This window comes from Anguilla anguilla, chromosome 17 (assembly GCF_013347855.1).
Source record: "Anguilla anguilla isolate fAngAng1 chromosome 17, fAngAng1.pri, whole genome shotgun sequence".
Taxonomy (NCBI): domain Eukaryota; kingdom Metazoa; phylum Chordata; class Actinopteri; order Anguilliformes; family Anguillidae; genus Anguilla; species Anguilla anguilla.
Genome location: NC_049217.1, coordinates 6,765,956 through 6,787,979, shown reverse-complemented (window position 1 = coordinate 6,787,979; position 22,024 = coordinate 6,765,956). Strand labels below are relative to the sequence as shown.

The following is a 22,024-nucleotide window of genomic DNA, read 5'->3' as shown; positions in this document are numbered from 1 at the left end:
TTTGACAACTGCATAATGACGCATACCCTTCTTGCAAGAAGCTTGCATTTTACACCCCTGGCAGGAGGGCGGGAAAATGAAGGAAGGAGGTAACATAAATTGCTCCCTCCCTTTTCATAAATCGGAACTGAACGCTACTTCGTGTGACTGCCATATTTCCTCCTGTCGTAAGTACACTGCAGTGATCATTCTGCATTGTCCCTATCAGCTGCACTCTATTTTCCAGATTCAATGGCACACGGCGCATGAACGCAGCGAATGGGGCGGCGCGGGGCGCACTGGGCGGGGCTCTTACGCCGGGCACCCACCGCACGCGTCGCGTATGCGTCGCGTAAACAGCAGGGCGAAGCAGCACGGCGCGACGCGTAGGGTGTCTCCACTGGTTCCGTTTGTGTCGCGCAAAGGCTTGCGTAAAAGCTATATATTCCTAGTAGCTCTCGCAGTCTGCAGTGGGCTTTTACATCGTGTATTTCACGTTTGTTCACGACTGTTGATTATGGGTTAAGTGAATACTTTGGTGAGAGACCTTTTTCAGTTTGTTAATTTGGTAATATTTCGTTAACTCGTAAATAGCCTACGTGAGAAAGTAAACGCTTTCAAGAAGTACCATAAACTTAAATCGCAACGTAGCCTGCATAACAATCAATCTCAAACTGTATTAATTTATTTGCTTGGTTAACAAGCGTGCCAATTTCATGAAGAATATGTAATGATCATAATAATAATAAATAATCCGTAATCAACCATTGGGAATTCCCGTGTTGTCTTGCCATTCACGTCAAAACATTTATAGGATCAGATTTAGTAAAATCAGCTAATCATGAAAAAGTCAGTAACAGTTTTAATCTTGAAGGGATATGAACACCACAACGCCATGAACACCGGAAGCTTTGAAGTACAAGTGCAATAAAGGCTTGCTTACAACTTCATTTATAAAATAGGTGCATTTTCATCGGCAAGACCACTAAATAATCTGATTTTTTTAAAGCTCTGTGGATTATCTGATTTTTATTAACAAGCCCTTTTTGAAAGCACGGCGAACGAAGACATCGGAGAAGTCAAATAGGCTGAGCAATGGTTGGTTAAAAACTATCTTCCAATACTCGAGCTAACAAACCGCTGCTCGGTGCATTCCCTTTTACGTCACTCAATAGCCTACGTCTTTCTGTGGTGTATTTTCAAATTTACCCCACCCCCTCCGCAAAATAAGACAGCGAAACTAAGTTTGCCTTTCCCCCAGGTTCCAGTTATTTATTTATTTTTACAAAACGAAAAGGCTTGTATTTTTTTTAGCTGCTTAAAAAATATCTGGGAGGTAACTAGGGACACACCCCCAGTAATATAAGAATGAAATATAAATCAGAGCATGTATACCTAGCATTTTAGAGCATATTTCTGTGTATAAACAGGCCAACGTGACGCGCGACAAGCCGAAAAAATAGAACAGAAGCGAAAAACTACGCTTCAGTTCGCTTGTGTCGCGCGAGCTTCGCAGCCGGTACGCGACGCGTTCGCATCTGGTGGAGACGACGTCGCCCGCTGCCGTTGTAATAACAGTACTTCAACTACGCTTCAGTTACGCGCGTAATACGCGCGTAGTGCGCTCGCGGCCGATACGCGTGCGGTGGGTGCCCGGCTTTAGTATTTTCGGGACCAGAGGCGAGCAGCGCACCTGGAAACAGGGCTGGATTACACTGAATATGTTAGGCTTGTTTGAGATGACTTTCGGCTCGCCTCAAAAACAGGCGAGAGTAGCCGATTGCAGTCGGGGGAGGAGTCAAAAAGTCGGACACTTCTTGGTTGACTAGCCTTCTCACCTCGTCTAGCAATGGCGGACATCGCGTTCGCGTTCTTTGTTGCCGATGAAGTGGATGCAATAGAAGTCCCACTACATCTGGCAATTTTGGCTAATTATAATTTCGAAAGCATTGATAATGTTTGGCCAGCTAATTATTCTTAGGTTTACTGGGGGGTATACGAGAACAGCTAGAAATACTATAACACTCACTACAAATAGATGTGAATCGAGTCTTCATTCATTTATTATTATTATTATTATTATTATTGGATACAGGAGTTTGTGTACCAAGAGCTTCTTCTAATTACTTTCTCATTATATTTTATTCAGGGGTTTTGATACAGTTATTTCAATATAAACTCCATTGCAGAGATGTTTATTAAGACACCATTTATGTGTAAGGCGTTCAACTGTGAATGTCAGTCATCTGATAAAAATAATTTGGTGTCTGTCTGACAGTTCATGAAGTTTATCTTGGAATAATGATGGATAAGACAGAAGTCTCATAACTTCCTTGTTGGTGGTAACATCTTTTCTGAGCCAATAGGCGCTTCGCTCAAACCAGAGCAAGTTGTTTCCCATCATGCATGAAGTTGTGGAGAGCAACTGCGGCGTTGTGGAGAGCAACTGCGTCGCCTCGCCCTGAAAACTGCGAGCGCCTCGCTTCCGTGAGATTTCCGCGGCTCGTCAGATTTCCAAGTCGGACAACATTCTAACCGTCATACAATGCGCTTGGCAAGGCGGTGGTCAAGGCGGCAGGCCCCGAACCATCCTATTATCAGCGGTTGTGCTGCTTCTGCTGCATTTGTTAATAGCCAATCAAAGTGCATCTTTTCATTCCCTTTAAGAGCCGTGTGCATTGCGCAGGGCGTGCTGCAAATTTCCGTAGTCATCCACGGCACTGGAAGACAAGGATAATGATATACTGAAATGTTTCTCACAAGATGCTATTTTGCGGGAGGTGCAGAGTTCAGCTGTCACTTTATTTATTTTCTTTTCTTCTTTTTTTCCCCAAAAATTCAGTTATAAAGAATCTTATGAATAAGATAAATTAGTTCAAATTTTTTCTGTCATAATTAGAACATTGCCTAAACCATTTATTATGGGTCAGTTTTAAGTTCCCTTTAAACAAGTAGCTAAATAGCTTAAATGCTCTATAACAAAGAAATAATGACAACAGTATATTGAAGTTTTATTAAACAAAATAAGTGTATTTTAAACAGAACCACAACTGATCCAATCCTGCATACATACTGTTTTTGGCAAAAACAAAAAAAAAACTAAAATAAAACATGACCTTCCTAATTGGTTTCTGGTTTAAACATCCGTGCACAGTATGCTCTTTAGCAACAACAGCATTTGGTCTGTAAACATTACAGATATGAACTATTTATGCAGTTATTTTTTCCTTGCCTCTGTTATGACTGCCCCACACAGTTATAACAGCGACAGGTTCAAACACAACAATCATGACACAGATAAGAAACTCAGCCCATCACTGCTTACAGCAATGAAGGGAAGTACACTGTAGTGATCATTCTGCATTCTCCCTATCAGCTGCATTTACCCACAAACATTTTCACATTGAAACCATTGCAACTGTAAAAACTAATAAAATGCAGTCAGCTTGAGGAGTTTGCCACTGGCTTCTTACAAAAATTTGGATAAAGTTATTGATACAGGAGACATAATTTATGACTTCAAAAGCATTTTACCCTGCAGTCTTTTGCCAGTAGCACACTGTTAATTTATTATATTCGTGTTTTAATCATCAAAAGTACTGAAACACAGCTGGAACATCTACAATACAGTTTTATTAAAATGTAAAAAATCATGAAATCATATTCAGTTAGCAAGTGCTTAATCTGAACCTGCTAAAAGATCATACTGTTATGTACAGGGTTTCAGCTATACTGAGGTTAATATCGGGAATAGATTGTAGGTACCATGGCCTACAAAAGACACTGAACTCCAACTCCCATATGTCCAACTCAGAGTGACTCACTTGACCACGCCCCCTACTACAGTTCTCCTGTAACAGTACTGGCTTACTGTAAATTCGAAACGCGCTGCCTTCAATAAAACGGAGGTTGCCGTTGTTTCGCTCTCTCTTTTCTATTCCGCTCTCGTCCATCTCCTTGGACTCGCTACCCTTCTCCCATCTCCCTCTCGTGTGAGTCCACATGCCAGGAAGAGTTTACAAGGCCTGCAACGGAGTTAGGCCCAAATATCCTTGGCTACCGGCTGCTGGAGGAACGAGGCACCCGAAGCGCTCCTATGACTAGAGGTGGTCGAAGAACCAGGAGAGCCACGCACAACCGACGCATCGGTGCCCCACTATGAGAAGTAGCGGCATGTCCCTTACAATATTAAATTGCAGCTGTATGTTTGTGTGTGAATGCGTAGAAGTGTATGTGTGCGTGTGCGTGTGTGTGTGTGTGTGTGAATGTGTGTATGTGTGACAATTGTGTACGTGTGTATACATGTGCACGCGTATATATTTGTGTGTAAGCGTGTATACGTGTGTGTGTGTCTGTGTGACTCTACTCCAGTTGGCAGAGGCACACTGAGGAGTCATGCACGTAAAATCCAGCATACAGTGGTGTTTGTTCAGTGAAGTGTGTGTGGAATCTGTGCAAGAGGGTCAGTGTGTCAGAGTCAGAGATACTGTAGAAGGACAGAGTGCCGGCCGGACGGTCCACACACACTCCTACCCTGTACACACACACTCCACTACCAGAAACATCATCATCAGACACTCCAGCTCTGCAGAAGGGGGAGGGGACGGCTGGTATGTGTGTTTGTTTTTTATTGTGCCAGACACAGTAACTGCATCCATCACACTCCAGACTCCAGGAGTTTCTATTCCATCCAAACACACAGGCATAAGCCCCTCCATTCCTACTGATTCCTTTATATGCCACTGCTATAGAAACCCTTCCTCCAGACACACTGAACTCAGCATCCCAGTAACAGCGCTCACACACACTCTCTCTGCACACAACCTGGGGCATGGACTCAAATCTCTCTGGATGATCAGGATATGGCTGCTCCTCTCTCCCCGGTGTGTGTGTCACCTTCCTGTTCCCCTCAGACAGAGATAGCATTTTGTACGCTGTGTTTGGATCCAGTGTGAGCTGACAGCCGTCTGCACACCAGAGACATTAATGAGAAGATTATTATTTTTAATATTCACCTCATTGTGTGTACAAGAAAAAGAGCTGTGACAGTGTCTTGTGTGTTTGTGTACATGTGTGTTTCTGTTTGTGTTTGTGTGTGTGTACGAGAGACTTTTTGTAAATTTGCTCTCTCTCTCTCTCACACACACAGCAGAGTGTATATCTATTCTGCGTTGATATAGACTCACATTTCCTGGGTCCTGGTTTGGTCCTGTTCTCTCCTCCATGGTCCACACTGTTGGAACAGCAGAACAGAAAGTGAGTGTGTATAGGTGTGCATGTGTGTGTGTCTGTGTGTGTGCAAGGTGTAGTGTGGAAACTCACTCTACTTACAGCAGGGTGTGGGTTGTGTGTCTTTGTGTGTGTGTGTGTGTGTGTGTGTGTATGTGTGTTGAGGTGCAGTGTGGAAACTCTTGTACTTACAGCAGTGTGAGTGTGTCCAGCTTAGCAGCAGACAGCGCTCTCACTCCTGAATCTCCTGGGTGATTGTATCTCAGGTCCAGCTCTCTCAGGTGTGAGGGGTTTGAACACAGAGCCGAAGCCAGAGAATCACAGCCTCTCTGTGTGACTCTACAGCCTGACAGCCTGCAGAGAGAACGACAAACACATCTTACAGCACATTAACATAAACTAATAGGGCTGTGTGTATCAAACATTTAGCAGTGTGTTATACACCTTGTACGGCTCGATATATATAACAGGGCTGTGTGTGTCAAACACATAGCAGTGTTACACACCTCCTACAGCTCAATATAAAATAACAGGGCTGTGTGTATCAAAGGTTTGTAACAAACTTTATTTCTGTGATTCTCTGGCTTCAGCTCTGTGTTCAGGTCTCAGGTCCAGTTCGCTCAGGTGTGAGGGGTTTGAACACAGAGCTGAAGCCAGAGAATCACAGCCCCTCTGTGTGACTCCACAGCCTGACAGCCTGCAGAGGGAGGACAAATACACCTTACACACATTAATATAAACTAACAGGGCTGTGTGTGTCATACACATGGCAGTGTGTTACACACTTTCTTCAGCTGAATATAAAATAAGAGGGCTGAGTGCTTTGGTTGAGACTGTGTGGATATACACAGTTGGTGTATATTAATATTTGTAGGTGAAATAGAGCAGAAATTAAGCTCATACATTGAAAAGGGCACTTTGAAATCACACAAAGGGTGCATCGGGGTGAGCTGCACCAGATATCTAGAAAATTTGTCGCAAAACTGTCTGGATGGAATACTCTGGAAACATACATTCATTGAATTTTGGGATGACCTAACTATTAAAAATTAGTGTTGTATTTAGTCACATTGGAGACCTTTTCGATTGAAGGGGTTTGTGTTTGTACTCACCCCAGTCTCTCCAGTTTACAGTGTGGGTCTTCCAGTCCAGCAGAGAGCGCCCTCACTCCTGAATCCTGCAGCTCGTTGTCTCTGAGCTCCAGATCTCTCAGCTCTGAGTGAGGAGAACGCAGGACTGAGGCCAGAACATCACAGCAGCCCTCTGGGAGATTACACCAGCCCAGTCTGTGAAGAAAACACACACAAATATTAAGACTCCTTCAAATACAATTGAGAGATCATACAAGAGAAATGATATATGCTCACACCCACACAGAAACAGTGGCTTTTAAAATGACAGGTTTGGTCAGCAAAAAAGGCTGGAAAATGTACACACACTAACTCACCCAAACCCAGACATACGTGCATTCACACAAACAAAAACATGTGTCAGACAGACACTCTTCCCCAAAGATGTAAACACACAGCCTGCCAACCAATAGAAATTTCATTGTAGTGTATAATCATGATTTTATTTATTTTATTTTATTCTAGTTATTATTATTACATACTATGTTGGTCTTACTGTTGCTATATTCTGTGATCTTTTATTATACTTACTGTGTCTTAAATGTTTTTGTAATCTCGGCTACATTGAAAATGAGGGCCTGGCCCTCAATTGTACCTCCGAGAATTAAATAAAGGTTATGATGATGATGATGATGATGATGATGATGAATCATAGCCAAGGGGTGTAGGTTGTTTGTCATTAAAAAATGATTCATCTGTCTCAAGTAATATTTCCATAACTGAGCCAAATTCGATAACCATTAGTTATCTCCCCACCATGACTATGATTCCCCGCTCTCCCTAATATCCAGACTATGGCTTGGGATCAGAACCACAGAAGAATGACAGAACTAAACGATGTGGCACTGCATCTAAACAGCAGCTCTTCTGTGACACTCTTCCGCCAAGATGTGCACACATACCCTGCCAACCAATAGTTGACGTCTGGCTTTTCCAGCAGGAGTAAAAATCTCATTTTACACAGTCTTTTCAGAAACACCACAACCCTGTAGCACACACAGGTGTGTAATGAAGGAGTAAAATGCCTTCATCACAAGGTCAGTGCGTGAGTGGGGTGAATTATGCATTTTTATGAGAGTTCATAGCAGGTAGTGAATAATGTAGATGGATGAAGACTGCAACGTGTGACAGACCTGAAACATTTCACTATGCAGCTGGTCAATCTTTTACCATGTCAGTCAGACAATCTGTATCCTGTCGTCACCTGTGCCCTGATACTGCAGGCTCCACTGAAACCCTATCCCTACCCACCCCAAGATTCAAGAGGTTTTATCCTCCTTTTCGGTGTTTTGAGTAAGGAGGAAGGGAGGAGACAAATGTGAGTAAAGATTGTGCAAAGAGCCACAATCACTAATCCATTTAGTTAAGGTCACACAGTACTGTACACAACACTGCTCACCCCAGTCTCTGTAGTTTACAGTTTGGACTCATCAGTCCAGCACAGAGCAGCTCCACTCCTGAATGTCCAAGGTTATTGTAGCTGAGGTCCAGATCTCTTAGGGATGAGTTCGGTGACTGGATAGTTGAGGCCAAAATATCACAGGACTTCTCTGTGAGGTCACAGCTATTCAGTCTGCAAAGAAGAGTTTATATTATATTATAGTACAATAATATTAGGTATACATAAAACATGTAATATGTGAACTGTAAAAATGAGTATATTCAGTGGTGAAGTGTGAATTTAAGGACTTTAAGGTTGATGATTCTCTGTTCTACACACTCCAACTGCAACACTTTGGGCCTGAGAATTAGAACCATGCAGCACCCCTGTCCCTGTAGAAGGGGAGGGAGGGGGGTCTGTTGGCAATGCCAGTAGACACTAGAGTTCTGGTCAGGTGAGATTCTAGAAGGTAAAATGTAAAATAGTGTGGACTGTGGGAGGCATTCTCGAGAGGGCACTGAAGGGAAGCTCAAGCTGTTCACTTAATTATCCTGGTACCATAGTCATTTGATATGAGCATTGTGGGTATGTATCACAATTGAATTATGTGCACATTTTCTTTATTTTACCATCTGCTCAGTTGTGCATCTGTTCTTTTCTTCTTGTATGGTGTCCAAAATCTTGCCAGCAGCAGTCCATCCCTGGTTATTGGTGACACTCATATTGACTCATGTGATAAAGTTCCCTTTCTCTTACAGAGCACCCAAAGTACATGGCTCACTTATACACAGACTGGGGTGTGGATCTCTACAAGAGCCAATCACGGCATTGGGCTCATAAATAAAGTTCTGGGGTGACACCCATACTGGGTTACTCACTGGGCATATTGTTAGTTTCACTTGTAGGGTGTGAAGCTCCATTAGAGTCAGTGTTCAGATGGATCTGAATGTTTAAAAAAAAAAAAAATAATACAGAGGTCATGGCCCAGGATATTTAGATAATCTCACTACCCACACAGGGTGCACCTTAATTACGTTGATCCCAGGAACAGTTCTTAGTTTTGGTACCCAGATCAGCAGATTTTACAGGTTAAGTTCCTTCTTCATGGCACCTAGAACTGAAGGTCACCATGTCAGAGAACAGTTAGATGAACACCAGGAAGCAGTGGATAGTCTCTCTGTCCAGGGTACAGGGTCTTGCTGCTGATAATTTCATGAGTACACCCCAGTCAATGTGCTTATAGGCAAACTTGTATTCACGAATAAGCATTCTGATTACAGGCATTGAAAATTAATGGCGTCAGTAAATTTGTTTTCTTCCCTGCAACAATAACACTCACACAGCCATAATTATTAATTCCATTTAGTTAAGGTCACACAGTACACAATACGGCATGACTCACCCGAGTCTCTGTAGTTTACAGTTTGGACTCATCTGTCCAGCATAGAGCAGCTTCACTCCTGAATCTCCCAGGTTATTGTAGCTGAGGTCCAGATCGCTCAGGGGTGAGTTTAGTGACTGGAGAGCTGAGGCCACAACATCACAGGACTTCTCTGTGAGGCCACAGCTGTTCAGTCTGCAAAGAAGACTTTATCTATTATAGCATAATAATATTAGGTATGCATAGAGCCTCAAGGGGTCTCTCTCAAGGTGTCCCACAGGGCTCCGTCTTAGGCCCTCTTTTGTTTATCATTTACATGCTTCCCCTCGGCTCAATCATTCCTCAGCATGGTTTTCAAACTCATTTCTACGCCAATGACACTCAGATTTACCTCAGTACCAAACCTACTACTCCTCTCCCGCCCTCCGCCCTGATAAACTGCTTACAGGACTTTAAACACTGCATGGCATCAAATCACCTCAAACTAAACTCTGACAAGACGCCACCTTACCACCAAACCTCCATGAATACAGTAGCCTCTCCTCTTACAAAACATTCCTATTCCACCAGCACTACCATACTCATACCCCCTCTTAACAATCCTTTCAAATACACTCCCTCTTCTGCCTCTAATCTCTTTAGTGTTTGGTGCTATCTAAGCATTTTACCTGTTTTATGTTTTTGTAAAGCGGCCTTGGGTCTGAGAAAGGAGCTATATAAATGAAACATTTTATTTTTTTAAATAAAATTATTATTATTAGTAGTAATATGTGAGCAGTAACAATGGTTGTATTCAGTGATGAAGAGGAAATTGAGGATTTTAAGGTATATGATGCTCTGAGGAAGTTGTCTGTGCTACACTCTCCAACTGCAGAACTTTGTACCCGTGAATTAACCATCCTGCTGGACTGAACTTTGACAGATGTTATTCTAACCCAAATAACCCCTTTTCTTATACTGTCAGTTCTCTGAATTGGGTTTAAGAGTCCATCTACTTTTTAGATGATCTTTTCTCTGGGTTCAACTCTTCCATCCCATCCCAGAAGTGCAGAGGTCATCTTTCAGAGTGGACAGTGAGCTTGTTTACAATGCTATGGGATGTTTGGGATATAACCAGGCAAGTGCGTCTGTTGTTTTGGTGTTACATATGACCAGGAAGAACAAAGTGTCTGTTCTGCTGGTGATACACATAACCAGGTAATGAAACTAGGTATTCCCAAGGCATGTAGGAACTCCTGTTCATGACACCTTTGAGTTTATTTTGTTGGATAGTGATACACTTGCAATTTTACAGCACTTTATTTGGACTAGAAATACAAAGTGGGTATATATGCTGTCAGTCATCTAGAATATTAATGACATAATACTCACACGGCCTTCCCGCAGTTCTTGACTACTGGTAGAAGTCGCTGATGGCCTGCTGCTGATGTGTTGTAGGTCTTCAAGTCAAACTCATCCAGGATCTCCTCGGACATCAGTAACACAAAGGCCAGAGCTGAACATTGGTCTGGTTGCAGCTCTTTATCAGAAAGTTTTCCTGATCTCAGGGAATTCTGGATTTCCTGCACTAGGAAGTTGTCATTCAGTTCATTCAGACAGTGGAACAGATTGATGGTCCTCTCTGCTGAAGATTCCTCTCTGATCTTCATCTTAATGTACTGGATGGTTTTCTCTATGCTCTCTGATCTGCTTCCTGTCTGTGTCTGTGGGCCTCGTACAGACCATCTGCTTCCTGTTTGTGTCTGAGGGTCTGATACAAGTGATCTGCTTCCTGTCTGTCCTGTCAATAGTCCTCCTAAGAGAGTCTGAATGGAGTCCAGAGAGAGCCCAAGAAGAAATCGGAGGAAAAGATCCAGGTGCCCATTCTTACTCTCTAAGGCCTGATCCACTGCACTCCTGTGTAACTCAGACAGCTGCACTCTGTCACTGTGAGGTTTTGATTCTTCTGCTCTGAGTACATTTCTGTTCTCATTTACACATGAATGAAACACAAACAAGGCAGCCAGATACTCCTGAATGCTCAGATGCACAAAGCAGTAGACCTTCTCCTGATCCAACCCATACTCCTCTTTAAAGATTTCAGTGCACACCCCAGAATACACTGAAGCTTCATTGACATCAATGCCACTCTCTCTCAGGTCTTCTTCATAGAAAATCAGATTGCCCTTTTCCAGCTGTAGAAAAGCCAGCTGCCCCAGTTTCAGGATTATTTCTGTATCTGACTCTGACATTTTCTTTGGTTTTGTCTCAGTGGTACCATCATACTTCTGATTCTTCACATTAGACTGAATGAGAAGGAAGTGTGTGTACATTTCAGTCAGAGTTTTGGGCAGATTTCCACTCTCTGCTTTGCCCAACATTGTCTCCAGAACAGTAGCAGAAATCCAGCAGAAGACTGGTATGTGACACATGATGTAGAGACTCCTGGATGACTTTATGTGTGAGATAATTCTGCTGGCCAGGTTCTGGTCTCTGATTCTCTTCCTGAAGTACTCCTCCTTCTGTGAGTCATTGAACCCTCTTATCTCTGTCACTCGTTGGACACACTCAGGAGGGATCCAATTGGCTGCTGCTGGTCGGGAGGTGATCCAGACGAGAGCAGAGGGAAGCAGATTCCCCTTAATGAGGTTGGTCAGGAGCACATCCACTGGTGATGACTTTGTTATATCACAGCAGGTCTCATTGCTTTGGAAATTTAGAGGAAGTCGACATTCATCCAGACCATCAAAGATAAACGCAACTTTGACTTCATCACTTTCAACACTTTTCCCTTGCAGTTGTGGAAAGTAATGCTGCAGAAGTTGCATCAGACTGAATGCTCTTTCCTTCTTGAAATTCAGATCTCGGAAAGGAAGAGTGAAGATGAAATCAACATCCTGATTGGCTTTTACTTCTGCCCAGTCCAGAACAAACTTCTGCACAGAGACAGTTTTCCCAATGCCAGCGATGCCCTTTGTAAGCACAGTTCTGACGGGTTTCTCTTGTCCAGGTAAAGATTTAAAGATATCATTGCAGAGGATTGTAGTCTCCTGTGTAGTTCGTCTTTTGGATCCTGTCTCTATCTGTCTGATCTCGTGTTCATTATTGACCCCCCCACTTCCCCCCTCTGTGATGTAGAGCTCTGTATAGATCTCATTGAGCAGGGTTGGGTGGCTCTGCTTTGCTAAACCTTCAAATATGCATTCAAACTTCTTCTTCAGTTGAGTTTTCAGTGCCTGCTGGGCTCTTTGTATAGATTCATCTGAAGAAAGGAAATCACACAGCGTTACACACCTCTCAATTATAGTCCATCATAAATATAACAAGTCTCCAAAAAGTACACACTGTTGCATTTGTACTATAAGGACTAAGCAAAAACTTAAGACACTGAAAATGGGTTCAATTGTCCTTTAACATTTCATTTCTCAGATTTATGTTGTGGAGGTGTCCTTGTGGTCACATGGTAATTTTAAAATTAAAATTTTTTATACCGAGTACTCAGGATACAAACTCAGAGCAGACTGTCTGATGGGCCAGTGGTTTAGTAACCTGCTCTTAAGCACAAGATTCCTGGTTTGAATGGTCCTCAGGGATATTAATCTCATGTGCACTTGCCTGCCCCCGCAGTTGCTGCATTTTGATTTGAATGGTGTTGTGTATGTTGTGCATTACATTTTCTATAAGTAAGATTGTTCATGCAAAATACTATGATGAATGGGTGGAAGCTATGAATCAGAACATTGATCACTGTTAGATTTGTTTGCTAACCTCATTTCAGTGTAATGAACACACAATAGCAATGAGATAAAACTTACTGTGCTGCTTCAGTGAGTCTGCGAGATCCTTCTGCTTCATGTTCCTCAGGATGTGGAGTGTGATCTTCAGAGACCTCTCAATGCCACAGGTCTCCAGCATCTTCTCAACTATGTACAGGGCCTCAGGATCCTCCTGTTCCCTCTCAGTGCATTCTGGGTAGTCATCAATTTGATGACCCATGAACAATTCCTTCATCTTCATGAACTTATCTAGTACAGAAGGATCTTCAGACAGAATCTTAGAGCATTCTGGGCAATCCTGACTCAGATGGCTCTGAAACACCTTCAACTTTTCATCCTTCTTCAGCTTCATCAGAGTGCGTAGGAGAGACTGAAATAAACACATGAAGAGGTGTGCTGCATCAGTGTGAAATAAACACATGAAGAGGTGTGCTGTATCAGTGTGAAATAAACACATGAAGAGGTGTGCTGTATCAGTGTGAAATAAACACATGAAGAGGTGTGCTGTATCAGAGTGAAATAAACACATGAAGAGGTGTGCTGTATCAGTGTGAAATAAACACATGAAGAGGTGTGCTGTATCAGTGTGAAATGAACACATGAAGAGGTTTGCTGTATCAATGTGAAATAAACACATGAAGAGGTGTGCTGTATCAGTGAGAAATAAACACAAGAAGAGGTACGCTGTAAAACAATGAAATGGACCACAACCATTGACTTGTGCTGTTTCTGACAGCCAGAAAAGAAACAGATGCGTCCTAACACTAAACATGTAGCAGTCCCAGATGCTCATATTTGAAGTGTAGCTTTTGCTCCTGATTGATGGTTTTGTAGAGATATAAGTTATGATGCATTTCCATACAATAATGGAGTTTCTCTATGTAATACATAGTTTCTCTGTGTAATACATTTAATAAATGCCAACTGAACTGAATGCTTCTTGTTGAAAACTCTGCTGCCGTCTGTGGGACCTGCTAAAGGAATCTGGTCTTTCTGTGAGGCAGGGAGGGTCCAGCAGCACTCCAGAGCTGGATTAGATGTTAAGTTGTGTCTTTTGAGGGGTTTAATGTAGCACATTAGCATTAGCACTAACAAACATTGTACATAGCCAGGAGCTCCACTTGCCGCTACCTCTAAGGACTCTCTTATTCACAGTTAACTAAGGAGAGGGGGACTTGGGCAGGGCTTAACAAAGGGTCAATTTCGCCACAGGTGGACATGTGTACCTAATCTCACATGAACAGCAACAACTTTTCTGATGTGTGCAAACATAAAATCTGGGTATTTTTCAGAAAGAAAAGAGCCCAAGCAATATGGCAGAATTTACAGGTTCTGTGAGCAGCTTTTTTCAGGATGAGGATGTACACATGCAGAAGACATTTGGTGCTTGTAAGTGAAATGGGTTGGCCAAAATATTTTTTTGCAATTTGCAGTTTTTCAGTGTCAGTTGCATAGGTGTCAAAATATTGTTTGAGTTTACATTGAACAGTGGGGAAAACTTAGTAAGAGGCAGAAGAAAGAAAGAATAAAAATAAATAAAAAACAATAATCCTAGCCAAAACAATAGGGGTCATAGGCACCTGTTGTGCTTGGCCGACTAAAAAGTAGATCTCACACCTGTTTTGTGGAAGATAATTTCTCTGTACTCTTCTCTTCTAAACAGCTGGACTCCAGTGACCACGGGATCCTGTGCAAAATCATGAGACACAGAATCCATTAACCTCATCCTCTTACTGCAGCTCTAACTCACAGCACATGGAGACAGAGCTTCCAGTTAAACTCATCCTCTTACTGCAGATCTAACTCACAGCACATGGAGACAGAGCTTCCAGTTAAACTCATCCTCTTACTGCAGCTCTAACTCACAGCACATGGAGACAGAGCTTCCAGTTAAACTCGTCCTCTTACTGCAGCTCTAACTCACAGCACATGGAGACAGAGCTTCCAGTTAAACTCATCCTCTTACTGCAGCTCTAACTCACAGCACATGGAGACAGAGCTTCCAGTTAAACTCATCCTCTTACTGCAGCTCTAACTCACAGTACATGGACAGAGCTTCCAGTTAAACTCATCCGCTTACTGCAGCTCTGACTCTCAGCACATCTGAATATGACGTAATACACTCAACTACACCTGAAAAGTGTGATTGACATTGAAGTATGATGAAACAGTAGTGTCAGCATGAACCTGTTTAATTACCTTTTATCACCTGTGACCTCTCCTCTGAAGACAAGAGGAGGATGCATTGAATTATCACTCTTCATAGACAGACAGCTGGGTACAGGTGACCCTGCTCTCTCTACCTGGACCCTGTGAACAAAATATGGAGACAGAGCTTCCGGTTAAACTCATCCTCTTACTGCAGCTCTAACTCACATCTCACCTGAATATGGCATGATACACCCCACCTGCATCTGAATGTGTCTTAATACATCCCACCTAGACCTGAAAGGTGCCAGTGACATTGAAGTATGATGAAACAGTAGTGTCAGCATGAACCACTTTAATTACCTTTGATCACCTGTGAACTCTCCACTGAAAACAAGAGGAGGATGCACTGAATGATCACTCTTCAGAGACACAGAGCTGGGTACAGGTGACCCTGCTCTTTCTACCTGGACGCTGTGAACAAAACATAAAGAAAGAGCTTCCAGTTAAACTCATCCTCTTACTGCAGCTCTAACTCACAGCACATGGAGACAGAGCTTCTAGTTAAGCTCATCCTCTTACTGCAGCTCTAATTGATATCACATTAAATGTCTGATTCATGTATTTATACCTCTTTCTGTTAGAGCTGAGGGTTCCACCTTTGGTCTCTGGCTCCCCGGAGAGACTCATGTTAGAAACAGGGCCCACTGTCTCAGGAGACTGGTTTAATCAGACCAGATTAAACCACAAATGGGTTCTAGCCAACCTGTAAACACACCAAATAAGAACACACTGAACACAACTACCCACAGAAATACACACTATGTGTATATATATATATATATATACACACACACACTCACCGGCCACTTCATTAGGTCATTAGGTTTAACTGCAAACTGCACCCGTTAACGCAAATATTTAATCAGCCAATCACGTGGCAGCAACTCAATGCATTTAGGCATGTAGACATGGTCAAGACGATCTGCTGAAGTTCAAACCAATCATCGGAATAGGGAAGAAAGGTGATTTAAGTGACTTTGAAGGTGGCATGGTTCTTACAGAAGTTGGTGGGGTGAAATGGAAAAATAACCAATATTCACCATCGTATCGGACCAGGTAAGAAATTACAGGCATTAAGCAGACGCTCCTATCCAGAGCGACTTACACAACATTTTGACAGAGCATTTTACATCGCATCCATTTACACAGCTGGATACATACCGAAGCAATGCAGGTTAAATAACTTGCTCAAGGGTCCAACGGCAGTGTCCTACCCGGGAATCGAACCTGTTCAAGACCAGTTCCTTACCCATTATACGACACTGCCGCTTCGTTCACACGATCCCCAGCCTATCCCTCAGAAAAGGCCGTCTTTGCTGCTGAATGAGGTGCTAGCACCTATGACCCCATTATCCTTATCACATGACTCACGAAACTACCTGTGGTAGATGACACATTTTTTGTCCTTTTTTGGGGGGACCCTTCTGGTCCCCAAACTTTTGATTGCAGGCTGTGCTCAAGACTTTACCTTCTTGATGAGAGGCAGGCCCCATCTCATCCAGATTATTCGGGCCCGTGACTTCCAATAACTGTAGATGTAATAAGCACAAAGCTGGATCTCTTCCATTGTAAAAGCCTTTAAAAAGTGTCCTGTATTATATGAAACCATGCTGTCCCACTTCCCCAAACTATGTTACTATGTTAGGGAACATGGAACAAATTAAAAATGAAACTGAAAAAACGAAAAACTAAAAAAAAATTGCATATAAAATGGACAACTTTCTATTCATGGTGTGGCAACAGCTCATCATATTCATGTTTACATCATAATTGGTTTCATTGGATAGTTCATAGCAACTTGATAACCTCAATATCAAAGTAGGCGAACTCCTATGCCACGGATCGTTTGACGTGCCCTGCTGGGTCAGCTTCCTGTTTGATGCTTACCACTATGTCATGTGATTTTGATCATAAGGTTTCTGGTATCGATATTATTCAAGAAATAAACAAACCTTACTTAGTGTCCCGCATTACCTGATGCCCCATGATACCTGAATTCACCCCAGATATATAATATAATATAATTTATACTAATATCCCTGTCATTGTGTTTCATATAAAATTCAAACAAAAACCTAAACTTCACTCAGCATGTTTCCAGTTTTTTTTTATTCTGTACCCAGTTCTGTAATCCAGTTCGGCCATAACGAAGGCTAGAATCGCACTGACGTGGTGCAGATTTTCAGTGGCTTTGAAATGACAAGTTTTTCTACTTTTAAATAGGTCTACATGTACAGCTAAATACTCCCACCACGTGGTACAATAAAGGAAACGACGTCTTAATGCAATTCACTTCAATTACTGCTACTCAGGTAGTTGCTGAATATTATGTAATTGAAACTTGCACAAATTCAATACAGTGGGATTCAACGAGAAACGCATTGTGCGGTGCGGTGCGATGCGATGCAGGTAGCCAAGACTTGAAAAGAAACTAGTTCGGGGTAAACTGAAACTAATTTGAGCTGGATATGAAATATGCAGTTGAATTGCCTTTAATACATATTTATAATACTCAGCTCGTGAATTAACGACTTTATCATAGCCAGGGTTGTGGAATATGTATTTGAAAAACGACCGGACATTTTACACTGTTTTGCATGTTACACTCTTTTACTGTCTTAAATTTTACAGTGGAACTACAAAACGGACATCTTTGCCTAATAAATAAACTTGCCTTGCCTTGCCTTATGCAAAGTCAGAACTCACCGGGCCAAATCGTTTTCCTGATATTAAGTCATTAGATGTATTCAATTTACAAATTTCACTGCAAAATCAATGTCTGTTCGACACTGATAAAATGATCGGTCTGTTTTTCTGTTACCGTAACAAGTGTCAAAATACAACCTAGGGGCCTAACCTATATAATTTTAATAGAACCACAAGGCCTGTGACTTCAGTGAAATCCAACGAAATGATCATGATGCAATATCAAAAATACTAAACTAATACTAATTGTAAAGCTTTCTTTGGCATAACTGCGCAACAGGTTACCTACCCCGTTCTCACGTTTACTCCTTTTACTTCCTCTCCCTTCTCGTCCGTCATTAAAATGGCGTTTGAGTTTGAAACAATTCCTGGGCCGGAAACTGAGTGTAGTTTGAAATCTGCTCCTGCAGAGTCTTTCTTGTGGGTTGACGAAACGGAGTGCGAAGTTGTGGAAGGAGGAAATAAGAAAAAGTAAAAAAGGAACTGAACATGAAGATAAGGAAACAAACCAATGGTCTCGGGGAATGAAGGCAGGATCCGGCCCAATGAGGATCCCTAAAAGCCTATCCAATGAGCGTCTGCTGGTATGCTTTAAAATCGTGTGTTGGGGCCGTCCTGGGATGTATTTCGAAATCAGACATTGAAGGAATTATAATCATGGGAGTGTCAGTTGAAGAGACTGAGGGATAAAGAGCTTCAAATTAAAAGACTTTAATTGACAAAAGTTGTTAGTTTTGTAGTGAGAGAAAGATCGCTACGGAAAGGGGTGATTAGTGGGGTCCCGTTTTTGGTAGATGCTAATTGTTTCTTGGAGGTGGAGGGAGTTTTCGGGGCAAGGCAAATGATGAGTTACAGGGAGAGTAAAGAACAAGAAAGTGTTTCAGTACTGTTTGAATTTGAAGGAGAACTACCGGAGAGCATTTATTTAGATTACGTTAGTTACAGGGTGATGGCATATGAGAGGGTTCCGCTGAGGTGTTACTGGTGTCAGGATTATGGACACGTGGCAGCAGTTTGTAGGAAAAGCGATCACAGGTGTAGAAGGTGTGGGAAACATGGCTGTTCGGATGAGGATGCACAATGTCGAAAGACCAGGAAATATGTTTTCACTGTGGGGGAGATCATGAAGCGGGAGCAAAGCAGTGTGAAAGAAGGAAGAGGGAAAGTGAAGTGAAAAGAACACGAGTGCAGAATAAAATAACATGCAGAAGCAACGAAGAGAGTAAGGGCAGAAACAGGAACTGAGAGGAAGGAACAGAATAGAACTGGAATAGAGGGAAAAGATCAAAGGGGATGTGACTAAGAAATCATGCATTTGGGTAGAGGAAGGTTTCTGGCATTTATTGCAATGGTGATTAACTGTGCTAGTGAGAAACAAAATCAGAGAGGATCAGGATGGTGGTGGATGCAGCAAAAGAGATTATGGGAATAACGGATGTGAAGGGGGACGAAATACAGGGAATTTTGGCGAAAGGGTTTGGAGGGAGTCAGACGCCAGGGATATAGGCTAGGGAAATAGTGAAGAATTGTGGTTCAGGATGGATGCTACGGAAAGGTTGTGTAAGTTACACTGGATAAGAGTATGCTAAATGCCTGTAATGTAACGTAGATATTTGCCTAATTAAGGTATACATAGGCCTATATCAGGTCACAGTTGTACAATGACAGGGTATGTAGGGTACTGTCGCTCATAAGTAAGAAAGCAGTTATACTGTACGACTCCATCATTAACTGACGGCAATGGCATGGCTTACTTAAGCTAAACGGCACCGAACACTACCAGCATTTGAACCACTGACTGTCTTTAAATTGGTGATCCAAAGCGTTACAGACATAGCATCTTTGCGCTTGTCGCCCATATGTTATCTTGCGATTATAAGGACCCATGGAGACAGCGTTAGGCAGTGTGGCGAGCCTTCCATCTGGACCACGGTGGAGTTTAACTCTACATCTCCTGACACCATGTACCAGATGCCAAAATGGTCTACAGGTTCTCGGTGGGGTGGATAATGTCACAGTACCTGTCAAGGTACTGTTCACTATCTTCATCCATCCCACCCTGCCTGTCCAGAACTTTATCACAATGTTTAAGGTATCGAGTGGAAGGGACAAATGAACTTCCCAGTTGCTCCATGGTTCTTTGTGTGAGTCTGTAGTGTTGATTAAAAAATATGTATACTCCTGAGTGCACATTTGTTGTGAAAGAAAAGCTCAAAGCCTCTTTTGTTTTGTAATGCAATGAACAAATAAATGTTCGCAGCACTGATCCAGTTACCTTTGAGAAGCAAATCCTGCCCAAGACTAGTATGTGATGGAGGTTCGCCTTCTCCAATGAACATTAGTAGAGCCCAATGAGGAGCAACTTGCCTTGAAGGTACTTGCATACAAGGGGTACCTTTCAGATAAAAAGTCCAAAAACGTAATATATTTGCTGGACTTAAACTGGGGAAAAATTATTAACTGAACTGCAGCAATGTAGAAACTGTTGAACTTACAATAATGCTGTTTATGACCGTATGCGGATTTTGGGTTTTTAAATAATTGATTATTTATCATTTCACAATCCATTAAAGGAGATCAATACAAAGATAAATTACAATAACATATATTCTTTTGAAAATTACATAACCCTTTATATTATTTATCAATTTCAGTCCATTCCAATCCAGTGCATTTTCTTTTAAGGTCCAGAAGATTTTCCTTCCAAAGGTTGTGTGAGGCAGGGGTGGGGGTGGCTACTGCTCACGTGGTGAACAGACAGGATGAAACAACTAGTTTGGCTTACTGCCAGTTTGTTGTCTTTTTAAATCCATTATTATTTAATTGCTACACATAATTACATCACTACTAATAAGTTTGATTGACAATCATTTTGCACCTTGTCTTCCATATTTTTTTTAATTTATTACACAAATTACCAACCAAAAAAAATGTGTTTTGTTTCACGTGACACGTTTTCTCTAAACACACCAAACATGATTGATTTTATACATACATCAAGTTTCAGACCAATTTCATACATATCTATTTTGTTCTGTGGTAGTTTATTAATAGATGTTATATTATTCCCTCCTCCACACATTTCAATATTGGACACATCTTGGTGCTTACAAAACAACTTCACTTCACAGTGACACACACTGGCAGTCTGTGAACAGATATAAGCAAAGTTGTATCCCTTAAGTCTTCAGATAAAGCATTAATATGTCACCCCTATTTGGCTGCTCACTGAGGGCAGGGGAGAGAATAAGCCTTCACACTAGCAATCCCATGAGTATTAATCCTTACATACCAGCATATCATGTATATATACACATCTCACATCAGCACACGCTAAAAGAACATGGACAGATTTGCTGTTCTGACAAATTCTTAAGTGGCTCTAAAAAGAGCCTTTGGTGTTCCAATTGTGTTAGGTCAAGCAGTCTTAAGCGCGCTCTCCACGGATACGGCGGGCCAGCTGGATATCCTTGGGCATGATGGTCACTCTCTTGGCATGAATTGCGCACAGATTGGTGTCCTCAAACAGACCAACCAGATACGCCTCGCTCGCTTCCTGCAGAGCCATTACAGCTGAACTTTGGAAGCGAAGATCGGTCTTGAAATCCTGAGCGATCTCCCTCACAAGGCGCTGGAAGGGCAGCTTACGAATCAACAGTTCAGTAGATTTCTGATAGCGACGAATTTCTCGCAGAGCTACAGTACCAGGCCTGTAACGATGAGGCTTCTTCACGCCGCCTGTAGCAGGCGCGCTCTTACGCGCCGCCTTAGTGGCGAGCTGTTTCCTCGGAGCTTTGCCACCGGTGGATTTACGTGCCGTCTGCTTGGTTCTAGCCATTGTGTCTTACTCAATACCTGTTTTTCGAAATATAACCCAGGACGCCCTCAACACACGATTTTAAAGCATACCAGCTAGAAGCTCATTGGATAGGCTTTTACGGATCCTCATTGGCCCAGATCCTGCCTTCATTCCCCGAGGCCATTTCTTTGTTTCTTCAGCTTCCTCTGCCGCCAAAAAATTAAACTTTTCTCTTACCGCTTGATTTATTCTAACGTCTCGTTAAACAGTATTGCTAAAGTGAGCGAATAGCACGCATATTTTTAATAAAAATTAATCCTCAACATTTTTTAATAAACACTCCAGTCGTAGCATCAACATTTTTTTTTTTACTTCCTACTCTCATAACTCAGACCAGCACAATCCACTGTATTGTATCACTCAGACCCAATCACGACACTATTAAATGGCGCT

General features: G+C 42.1%; 2 protein-coding genes across 2 annotated transcripts; both read right to left on the bottom strand.

The window, feature by feature from the left end:
• Nucleotides 1-5,869: 5,869 nt before the first annotated feature.
• Nucleotides 5,870-18,326, bottom strand: LOC118217080 (NLR family CARD domain-containing protein 3-like). Its single transcript, XM_035398878.1, has 12 exons — nucleotides 18,062-18,326; nucleotides 16,535-16,595; nucleotides 15,635-15,769; nucleotides 15,367-15,477; nucleotides 15,055-15,165; nucleotides 14,473-14,542; nucleotides 12,895-13,225; nucleotides 10,472-12,341; nucleotides 9,122-9,295; nucleotides 7,738-7,911; nucleotides 6,350-6,494; nucleotides 5,870-5,905 (listed from the first exon to the last, which is right to left on the bottom strand). The coding sequence occupies exons 3-12, from the start codon at nucleotides 15,691-15,693 to the stop codon at nucleotides 5,870-5,872; spliced, it is 3,081 nt and encodes a 1,026-aa protein (XP_035254769.1). The 5' UTR covers nucleotides 15,694-15,769; nucleotides 16,535-16,595; nucleotides 18,062-18,326.
• Nucleotides 18,327-20,696: 2,370 nt separating this feature from the next.
• On the bottom strand, nucleotides 20,697-21,631 carry LOC118216310 (histone H3). Its single transcript, XM_035397401.1, has one exon. The coding sequence runs from the start codon at nucleotides 21,608-21,610 to the stop codon at nucleotides 21,200-21,202; it is 411 nt and encodes a 136-aa protein (XP_035253292.1). The 5' UTR covers nucleotides 21,611-21,631; the 3' UTR covers nucleotides 20,697-21,199.
• Nucleotides 21,632-22,024: the final 393 nt, after the last annotated feature.